Source organism: Octopus sinensis, linkage group LG13, assembly GCF_006345805.1.
Source record: "Octopus sinensis linkage group LG13, ASM634580v1, whole genome shotgun sequence".
Lineage (NCBI taxonomy): Eukaryota > Metazoa > Mollusca > Cephalopoda > Octopoda > Octopodidae > Octopus > Octopus sinensis.
Genome location: NC_043009.1, coordinates 8,712,310 through 8,724,373, shown reverse-complemented (window position 1 = coordinate 8,724,373; position 12,064 = coordinate 8,712,310). Strand labels below are relative to the sequence as shown.

The window sequence follows — 12,064 nt, the reverse complement described above, 5'->3', positions numbered from 1 at the left end:
CAATGATGACGAAGAAGATGATAATGATGATGATGAGATAATGATAATTATATGTGTAAAAATTTAAAGAATATTTACTGTCGTTAACAACCACGCTGAATATGGGTAAACTCACTGGTCCCTCGCCAGCAGGAGACACAGCTTGCATCCAGACTCGATACTGAAGCCCAGGAGTTAGATCTGTTAGGATGTAACTCGTATCATTGCCCCTGACATGGGCCACACTAGCAGGACCTTCAACAGAAAAAAAACAAACAAACATAAATAAACAAACATGAAATAATAAGTCAAGAAGAAATAGTAAAGAATAAAAGACCCTGTAGCATTGTTGTTGAAATCCTGTATCTTTTATCGTTTATCTGTTTCAGTCATTTGAACTGTGGCCATGCTGGGGCACTGCTTTGATTAAATTTTACTCAAACAAATTAATCCCAGGACTCATTTTCTTTTAAAGCCTGGTACTTATTCCATCGGTCTCCTTTGCCAAACTGTTAGCTTACAGGGATGTAAACACACTAACACTGGTCATGAGCAACCCCTCCCACCAAAAAAAATAAATAAAAGAATGTATTCTTTCTGATTGGCTCAAACTTTTAACATAAAAAAATACAATGAACTAATGATTGGTTAATTGGAAACTTATGGCTCAGACACTTACATATAAAAAAAACAAAAAAAAAAAGATCGTTGAAGATGCTGATGATGATGATGATCATCCACTTAATGTCATATATTTAGCCCTTTTGATTTAACCCTTTTCACCCTCTAGTTTTTTTTCCTGATTCAAACCCACCTAACATCATAATTTTATCTCAGACCTATGTTCCAGACACCCGTTTACCAAGTAAACATCCTCCTCTTCCTCCTCATTTAACGTCTGTTTTTCTTTTTCCATGCTTGCTTAGGTCAGACAGAATTTGTCGAGGGAAATGTTCCACAACCAGATGCAATTCCTGTCACCAACCCTCAGCTCTCTCTAAGCAAGGTAATAATTCTCCATGACCAGATATGTTTTCCATGGAAGACTGGAAATGAACACTACTTGTATGATGGTGATGCTCATTTACAACTATGATGGCAAGACACACACACACACACATGATGGGTTTCTTTCAGTTTCTTATTTCTTTACTACCCACAAGGGGCTAAACATAGAGGAGACAAACAAGGACAGACAAAGGGATTAAGTTGATTACATCGACCCCAAAAAGATGAAAGGGAAAGTCGACCGTGGCGGAATTTGAACTCAGAATGTAACAGCAGACAAAATACCGCTAAGCATTTCGCCTGGCTTGGTAACGTTTCTGCCAGCTTGCCGCCTTCAATTTCTGTCTACCAAATCCACTCACAAGGCTTTGGTAGACCTGGGGTTACAGGACAAGATGCTTACCCAAAGTGCCACAGAGTGAGACTGAACCCAAGACCACATGGTCAAGTAGCAAGTTTCTTAACCACACAACAACACCTATGCCTGAACCTATATGCAATTAGTTTCTTCTACTGGTTCTTGATCACTGCCAAAAATTAATATATATCTCTTTATTGCCCACAAGGGGCTAAACATAGAGGGGACAAACAAGGACAGACAAACGGATTAAGTCAATTACATCGATCCCAGTGTGAAACTGGTACTTTATTTATCGACCCCCAAAAGGATGAAAGGCAAAGTCGACCTCGGCGGAATTTGAACTCAGAATGTAACGGTAGACGAAATACTGCTAAGCATTTCGCCCGGCGTGCTAACGTGTCAGCCAGCTCGCCAAAAATTAATATAGTCCTATACGCACAGTGTCTAAAAGAAGGAAAAGACAGCTTGGTCACATCTGGAACAGCTTTGAACACAGAATAACTTGATCAGGGATAAACTGGTTTTAAACAACAACAATAACAACCACCATCACATACTGAAGAGTATCAAATTTAAAAAAAAAAAATCACTTGCTCCAAGAATCAATGAAAACATCTTGAATTACATGATTACACACATAATGTAAAACATCAAATTTCACACACACACACACATATCCACAGACAAACACACAAACATATGATGTATGGTTTTAGAAGCAAGTACACACATATATTGATATGAACATTATATATAAGAGAGAGACAGAAAGAGAGAGAGAGAGAGAGAGAGATGTAATTTGATGTATATTTGATAAAAGGAAAAAGATAGTAATCTTGTAGGTTGCCATTCCCATAAATGTTCTGCTTCAGTATATTTAGTTATAAAACTTATTTCTCTCTCCAATTATATTTTCTTTCATCTTCGATCTAATGAGGCTTAACATAGCTGGAATAGGTTTACTTTTCAATCACTGAAGAAGAGGCAACTTGAATATTTTCATGAAAATTATGAACGGATGTATGTCCATGCATGTGCACGGGTGTGTGTGTGTGTGTGTGTAAAATTAGAAATTGTGAAAAGTGAAGAGTATGGGGAAAGAAGAATGAGAGGGGTGACTAGTGAGAAATACAGCTAAAGAGAAGAAGAGAAGAGCATACATACAACATACATGCATATAATATCTGTCTACCAATTTCTCTCTCTCAATACATACACGCACACACATATATATACATACACATATGTACACAGATATAGTATTATTTATATATGTATATATACAAATAATACTATATATTATTTATATTATATATGTGTATATATGCGTGTGTACATGTGTACATACATATCTATGTATATATACATATGTATGTATGTGTATGTGTGTGTGTGTGTGTGTATATATATATATATATATATATATCAAGAGAGAGATAGAGAGAAAAGGTTAATGGTGTTACTGGCACACACACACACACACACACAACACAACACCACACTCAATGCATTAGGTGACCAAATGAAAAGAGCAGATATACACCTAAGCTCATCTCATAACCCAACACCATATGAAAGAAAATGCTTAATTGATATTCTGTTTGTCTGTCTATCATGCACAGCACAGCTCTTATTGTTACATAAGTACATTAGAGTTATAATTGCATTTAGATGTCTATACATTGAACTTTTAGTTTAGAAATGAAAATTGGAGAAGAAACAGGAAGTGGTGTGATTCTCTAGTTGCCAGGAGTGTATAGTGATTACATATATATATATATATATGTGTGTGTGGAGGCGCAATGGCCTAGTGGTTAGGGCAGCGGACTCGTGGTCGTAGGATCGCAGTTTCGATTCCCAGACCGGGTGTTGTGAGTGTTTATTGAGTGAAAACACCTAAAAGCTCCACGAGGCTCCGGCAGGGGGTGGTGGCGATCCCTGCTGTACTCTTTCACCACAACTTTCTCTCACTCTTTCTTGTGTTGGCCTACTCACTTAGCCAGCGGAGTGGCGTCATTTGAAGGCTAAAACAATGCGGAGCGCATTGTGACCAGCGATGTGTAGCAACATCTGATAGCCTGGTCGGTCACGGTGATATATATACACATATATATATGTGTGTGTGTATATATATGTATATATTTATCCATACACACAGAACAAAACCTCCGTGAACCAGAAACCCCTAAAGAAGTATTACTCTAATTAGAATTAGAATCTCATTGAAGAACACACATGCAATATCAATGTATGGCATAATATATACAACAAAACCAGCATAAACCATCATCATCTTTGTGTTAACATTTGCATTTCCATGCTTGCATGGGTCAGGAGAAATTCAGTGAGGCAGATTTTTTATGGGTGGATACCTTACCTGTCACCAACCCTCATCTATTTCCAAATAAGGTAATATTTTTTTTTTTGACCTGATATGCCTTTCAGAAATACAATATCGCTTGTATTATGATAATGCTTGCTTACAACTATCACATGATGTCTACATATATGTATATACACACATTATATATATATATATATATACATACATATCTATATACATACCGTTATGAGTGATGGATCCTTGATTAAATTGCAATGACTAGAATGCATACAAAGCAATGTGCAGTCGAAGCATATGTAGGTCAGATGAATATACTGCAGAAAACTTTTAAAATGAAGAAATATTTGGAAGTGAATAAAATCTCCACTCTCTTTTTGTTATTGATGTAATATATATATATATATATATATATATATATAATACACTGCTTTATTTTGAGATTGCTAGTGTTAACAGTACTCGCAAATAAAATACAGACTGGATTTGCAGTGCTCCAAGTGAGCTATATTCCGTTTAATAATCTGAATGGAGGCAATGCAAGTGGAAACTAGAGGAACGTAATTAATAACCACACACAAAATCAAATATATATATATATTCTTTCACATTTATAAAAATGATATTAAAATTCCAAATATTTAAATATAAAAATACATATAAATAGTTAAATATTGATATGATACATAAAACACAGTGAATTTTTAGATTCTGAAGTTACAATACATTGGTGTAATAAAGATTTGAGATGATAGAACATTACAAGGACGTACTAAACCACAAAAATATTACAAAAATTCCAAAATTCCATCTGCGGGCCATTTCAGAGACATGCCAATATATTTCATATTTTTAAAACTGATACTCGCCTCATCAGGATATTTTCACACAATGCAAAAAAACAAAAAAAAAAAAAACAAATACAGAAATACAATTACATACCAGCATCTCGCTGGTATGTGTGTGGTTATCAATTATGTTCCTCTAGTTTCCGCTTGCATTGCCTCTATTCAGATTATTAAACGGTATATACAGGGTGTCCCAAAAAAATGTATACACACCTTAAATAATTGTAAATTTGTTATTCTTTGTAAGCCTAGTACTTATTCTATCGTTCTCTTTTGCCGAACCACTATGTGTATACATTTTTTTGGGACACCCTGTATATATATATATATATATATATATATATATCACTTTGATCACTTTGACCGACCAGTCCGTCAGGTGTCCATTTGACACCGCTGGTCACAGCACGCTGTCCACTCCTCTCTGGATTGCATCTTTCTCATCCACGTGATCCCAATCGTCCTCCTGAAATCGTAACTCCACCATTGTGGAGGTCATCCGGGTGGTCTTTTCCGCTCACGCGGGTACCACTCGACATCTGTGTGCGTCCACCGATTATCAGTGAGCCGGGCGACGTGTCCAGCCCATCTGTACTTGCTGCGTGTATACTCTGCGATGACATCTCTCACGCCGTACTTCTTTCTGATGATCTTGCTACTTATGTGCTCTCTCAACGAGATACCAAACATTGACCTTTCCATGGCTCTTTGAGCCGTTACCAGTCTCTGCTCTTCTCTCTTTGTGGTAGCCCATGTTTCACTACCATATAACATTGCAGGCAGAACTGCACTGTTTATATATATATATATATATATATAAAGTTAATCCAAACAAGAAAACAAAAAAACAACAATGCAAGGATGTGGAACAAATAAAGTATTATTGGACGCTCAAGAAAGAAGGGAAGAAGGAGGGTTTGACGTTTCGAGTGGAGCTCTTCGTCGGAAACATATATATATATAGGGAGAATTCACAAAAAAACAAAAGATGAAGACAGGGGGTGTAGGCAACAACACTCAGGAAGTGAAAAAGTCTTTAACATTTCGAGCCTATGCTCTTCCACAGAAAGAGCATATTGACTGATACATAATTCAGCACCTCAGAATTATAGAATTGTATTATCCAGTCAGAATGGTGCTGATGTAAGACATCAATGAAGCCTCAAAAATTCAAACCGACACTGTTTATAGGCATAGTATAGTGGATGAAGGTGTTGAAATGCAGTGCAATTACCTAAAGGATTTGAGTTCAATCCCAAGCAAGGTACTAAGGTGAATCAGAAAACACCTGAAGAAGGCTGAAACATACACAGCCAAAACATAATGAAAACAACAAACAAGATGAGACACCACCTCGACTAATACATAGTATGAAAAAAAGTTTCTAAATTCTTATAAATAATAATGATAATAATTTTAAATTCTTATAAATAATACATGCTATAATTTATAGCTTTATCATCATCATCATCATCGTTTAGCATCCGCTTTCCATGCTAGCATGGGTTGGACGGTTCAACTGGGGTCTGGGAAGCCAGAAGGCTGCACCAGGCCCAGTCTGATCTGGCAATGTTTCTACGGCTGGATGCCCTTCCTAACGCCAACCACTCAAGGAGTGTAGTGGGTGCTTTTTATGTGCCAGACGAGGCTGGCAAACGGCCACGATCGGATGGTGCTTTTTACTTGCCACTGGCACGGAGGCCAGGCGAGGCTGGCAACGGCCTCAGTCGGATGGTGCTTTTTACGTGCTTTAAGATTCACTGTTAAAAATAATCTACTCCACATACATATTATTAAAGCACTAAAGTTAAAGTCTGGTCATAGAGTGACCAATGGTTTCCCATCCATAAAAGCTGAAGCTTTGTGGACAGCTCATCAGGTTCTATGCCAAGAACTATATATATGTGTGTGTTTATGTGTGTAAACACACACATATGAATATGCATGTGTATACACCCGCATACATTTGTGTATGTGTAGTGTAGATTTTGTTACTCTTTAAAAGTACCATACTAAGTGCTACCAGTTGACTACAATCAAACTAAAATCCTTGAAAGTGGAGCACAAGAAAGGGCTGCAGTCCAGAGGGTGAAACTGATAAAATACTAAAAGAATATGGACACAGACAGAGGAGAAACTGGTGCAGGAGTGGCTGTGTGGTAAGTAGCTTGCTTACCAACCACATGGTTCCGGGTTCAGTCCCACTGCGTGGCACCTTGGGAAAGTGTCTTCTGCTATGGCCCCGGGCCGACCAAAGTCTTGTGAGTGGATTTGGTAGATGGAAACTGAAAGAAGCCCGTCGTATATATGTATATGTATATATATATATATGTGTGTGTGTGTGTGTGTTTGTGTGTCTGTGTTTGTTCCCACCGCCAACATCGCTTGACAATCGATGCTGGTGTGTTTACGTCCCCGTAACTTAGCGGTTCGGCAAAAGAGACTGATAGAATAAGTACTAGGCTTACAAAGAATAAGTCCTGGGGTCGATTTTGCTCGACAAAAGGGCGGTGCTCCAGCATTGCCACAGTCAAATGACTGAAACAAGTAAAAGAGTAAATAGACAAGAGAAGGGTGTGAATTTGATGTTTGGTTCACATTGTCTTCTGTTGTTATGGGAAATAGAGAGCAGATGAGTAATAAAAGACAGATGGCAATTAACTAAACTTCTGCCCCCCACCAAAAAAAAAAACAAAAAAAACTTTTAATCATCATCATTATTATGACAATCATCACAATTGTGTTGTTGCTGCTGTTGTTGTTGTCATCATCATATCTGTATGCCAATTATTTCACTGTGCTGGGTTAATCTGGCCAACAATGTTTTGAACCATCCCAACTACATTTACCAACAGCCATTAGCAAATTGATTCTATAATGAGTTTTGGTAATTTTGTTTTGTTAATCAGAGCATGAAGAACCGAGTGCAGTATCTATTAATAAGCAGTACTGTATGTAAGCTAGATACTAAAAATACTTGGATTGCTAACAGCCTCTATTTCAGGACATTAAATTCCCTAACCCTCATTCTCTATCCTCCCTCTCACTTCACCCTGCTTTCCCTTTCTTTCTGTCCCTTTTTACAAAGGGATTGTAGCACACACTTCTATAATATTTCTTGCTCTATCAGATAATATCTATGCTTTATGCTCCATTTATTTCCAGTTGTTATTGTTGGTGTTTAGCCCAGGTCAGCTGTAATTGAGCAAATCTGTGATCAAAGGCATCCTAGCCATAACCATCTTTTACTTGTTTCTGTCATAAGACAGCTGCCAAGCTGGGATACCACCTTGAAGAATTTTTAGCCAGATAAATCAACCCCAGGACTTATTTTTTGTAAAGCCTGATAAAATAAGATTCTACTGGTCTCTTTTACAGGACTGCTAAGTCATGGGGATATAAACACACCGACACCAGTTGTCAGGCAGATCAAGCAACCACTTAGATATTAGGATTTCATTATTGCTGCTACTCCCATAAATGTGTGACACTTTGAGAATGAACCAAAGAGGAAGCCGCTACGTGGTTATTCAACCTGCTAGAAAGAGCAGCAACATCTTCAAATGACATCCTGATGTCTTTCCAAACATAGACACAAAGATACACACACACACACACACACACACACACAGATATATACATATACAGAGTTTGGCCAAAAAATGTACACACACTTCAGGAAAGAAGCATCCTTCAAAACTTCCATGCTTTCTGAGATTCGCCAACACTACACCTGATTTCCTCCCCTCCATACACACACAAGCATGTATCTGACTCATACATTGTTCGCTTTCCAGACATTTGTACATTACTGCATATACTTTATATGCACTTTTGACAAGTTGTGGTGCACCTGAGCACTGTGTACAATAATTTCATTATTATTTTAAACATTTAACTTGTATGAGTACCTCTATGGATACTTCTTTCGGTGTTTTGTCAAATTGCGATAACACTGAATCAAAACGTTCATATAGATTCTTCCCGTTCCTGAAGTGTGTATATATTTTTTTGGAGGACTCTGTATATGACAGGCTTCTTTCATTTCCTTTTACTGAATCCACTCACAAGGCTTTGGTTGGTACAAGGCTTGAGTAGAAAATATTCACCCAAGGTGCCATGCAGTGAAACTATATTTTGCAAACATACTGTGCCTTGAATAATGTTTATCAACTGGGGTCGATGTAACCAACTTAATCCCTTTGTCTATCCTTGTTTGTCCTCTCTATGTTTAGCCCCTTGTGGGCAATAAAAGAAATAAAAAAGATTCAATAATTAATTATGGACCCTCTCACTCCACCCCACATCCCTGCATTTTAAAAACCAAGTTTAATGTGAAGAAAGCAAGGGGACTAAGAAAGCAGAGTCACTCACCATGACAAGTTTTCGAAGAGTTTATTGGGCAATAATGAATGAGATACTCAATAATCTGGGTTGGAGATTCTTCACATTTCATTGCGTCCCAGTTTATCAGTAAAGATTTGTCTGTGATATCACCAAAGTTCATGCCTGAAGGAGCTTCAAGAGGTTCTGAAGTTGTAAAAAAACAAAAAAAACATGTATGAATAATTATAATTAGTTGATCAAATATATTATAATCAATTAACATAATTAATTGATTGTATAACATAGGTCTTACAAGGATATCGTTATATAAAATAGTTGGGTAACGATGTGTATATCATATTGTAGCAAGCTGAAAAATTATAGTTGCAGTGTGCAAAGATGTTTGTTTCCTATCCACAAGTTTCCAGGTTCAGTCCCACTGTGTGGAACCTTGGGCAAGTGTCTTCTACAACAGCTCTGGGCTGACCAAAGCTTTGTGAGTGGATTTGGTAAATACAAACTAAAAAAAAGGTTGTCATGTGTGTGTGAGTGTGCACATGTATGTATGTATATAAGAATATGTATGTGTATATTTGTGTCTCCTTGCCTTGATGTGGTAGTGGTAAAATGATTGTCATAGTCATACAAGCAGTGTCATTCCTTAACAATATTCTGTTTGGCCACGGGAAAAGATTATCTTGCTTAGAAACAGGTGAGGATTGCTGGATTTATATATAAACATCTTTTATCTTTTACTTATTTTGGTCATTTGACTGCAGCCATGCTGGGGCACCACTTTGAAGGGGTTTAGCCCAACAAATTAACCATAGGACTTATTTTTTGAAGCCTAATGCTTATTTGGTCGGACTCTTTTGCTGAAACGCTAAGTTACAGGGATGTAAACACACTAACACCAGCTGTCAAACAGTGGTTGGGTGCAAAGAGACACACAATTATATGTATATACATATATATACGACGGGCTTCTTTCAGTTTCCGTCTACCACATCTCACAAGGCTACAGTAGAAGAGACGCTTGCCCAAGGTGCCACGCAGTGAGACTGAACCCAGAACCATGTGGTTGTGAAACAAGCTTTTTACCACACACCCACGTCTGAGCTTACTATATATATATATATATAGTAAGCTCAGACGTGTATATATATATATATATATATATACACACACACACACACACACATACACAAAATGTTTGTATGTACATCACAGCAAAACAGTGCATCGAGTTGCGTCCCTTTACATCGACGAGTATTTTAGTGATTTGATGAAACCAGAAACTTGAATAAAATTAACACTAGGCTGTCGACAGAAAAAACCCCATTTAATGTGAAATTTCATTAGGGCCATAGTCACAAGACTTGTGGTCCAAAAAGAACACAAGACTAAAATGTAAAGATTTAAAAAAAAAAAGTTGAAATCGCAAAATTAAGTATTCAGTAAATAGCTTGCGGAGTTATTTCCCTTTATAACCTGAGCATAGATTCCAAATAATATCGCGTTATTCTCTCAGTTTCTGTGTAACAAATCTACTCACAAGTCTTTGTCGGCCCCCGGTTGTAGTTGTCCCAAGCTCCCTTCCACACAGAGGGACCGAACCTAAAAGCATGCAGTTAAGAAGCACATTTCTTAACCACACAGCCACGCCTATAAAGGACATTCCAGCAATGATCACTGTCATTTTCAGGGCATATTCGCTCGGTATCACATTATTCTATACCCACTCCTTCTAATAAGGGTGTAATCTGAAGGTGTAATTGCACTCCTATTATGGTACCAAAATGTCAAAAGGACTGAGCTCTCAGATTTACAAGTATAATATGACTTACAGAGATAGAAAAGAAAAAAGGGGTCAACTTACTCCAGTCTTTTCTGAATATGCACGGAGCCCAAACCAAGCCACTGCTAATATTCTTCCCATAATCAGTTTTACTACCGTCTTCTAGTCTTGGTTCTACATCTGCAAACGTGGCTTTGGTTGCAAGTCCAAAGATTAAATTCTTCATAAAACGACCTTTAACCTTCATGGAATGTTCAAGTATGGAATTTGGTAAATGAATCCATTGTGGATCGTCCTATGAGATAATAATAATAAAAATAATAATAGTAATGATAATAATAATAATAATAATAATAACAATAACAATTTCTTTTATTAGCCACAAGGGCATTGATGAGGGGGACATCACAAGGACAGACAACAACTTGTGTGGGGATTTACATAAAAGACGGGGAGGAAGAAATGGAAAAAATTGGTGAAATTACATAATATTATACAAAGTATAAGATAATATAGTACTCCTATTACAGGTGACACTCCAGCTAGGGCCAATCAAGATACCAGGCAGATTCATGTTTACTCTGACCACAATCTCTCTCTCGTGCTCTCAAATCTACAGGTGCATGCTTAGAGTAGGACCAGTCACCCATCTTTTCACAAATTCACTAGAAGGGATCACTTCCCTCTTGATCTCTGCAATTTCCTTTCTAAGGAGAACTTGAAAAGGTCAATGAGGGATTCACCAAAGTTGAAAGAGTCCTTCCTCAATCCTTTCAGACACATCCACCACACAACCTAGACGTCAATTCAAGTGTAATGTCAAAATGTTATTTGCTGTTTTATTCTAATACAAAGTTGTGGACAACCATGCTTAAGGGAAAGGCCACAATTCATGATGTAGGTGTGGCTGTGTGGTAAGAAGCTTGATTCTCAACCACATGGTCTCAGGTTCAGTACCACTGTGTGGCATCCAGGGCAAATGTAGTCTACTATAGCCTCTGGTTGACCAAAGCCTTGTGAGAGGATTTGGTAAATGGAAACTGAAAGAAGTCTGATGTGTGTGTGTGTGTATATATATATATATATATATATATTTACCTGTACCATATGAGCATAGTGTGCTTGCATACCCATGCCCAGGGACAGCATAGGTAAATAATACTGGTAGTAAGAATGGATATTTTTATCCCTTAAATGGTTATTTCAACTGCCAACTCTGCTTAGCTTTATATACATATACATGTGTGTGTTTGTGTATTTATATATTTATATGTATATATATATGTATATATATGGGTGTGTGTCTGTGTTTGTCCACCACCACTGCTTGACAACTGGTGTTGGTGCATTTATGGTTCAGCAAAAGAGTCTGATAGAATAAGTACTGGGTTTTAAAAACAAAT

At 37.3% G+C, this 12,064-nt stretch overlaps 1 protein-coding gene across 3 annotated transcripts in view; it reads right to left on the bottom strand.

Annotated features, from left to right (window-relative positions):
- LOC115218400 overlaps window positions 1-12,064 on the bottom strand; it is a 214,951-nt gene that overhangs the window by 40,449 nt on the left and 162,438 nt on the right. For all 3 annotated transcript variants that reach the window (XM_029788189.2, XM_036508141.1, XM_036508142.1), the window contains 3 exons: window positions 10,743-10,956; window positions 8,912-9,067; window positions 79-234 (listed from right to left, as the gene is read on the bottom strand). In XM_029788189.2, the coding sequence (XP_029644049.1) occupies window positions 79-234; window positions 8,912-9,067; window positions 10,743-10,956 (526 nt within the window). The remainder of the gene's footprint in view (window positions 1-78; window positions 235-8,911; window positions 9,068-10,742; window positions 10,957-12,064) is intronic.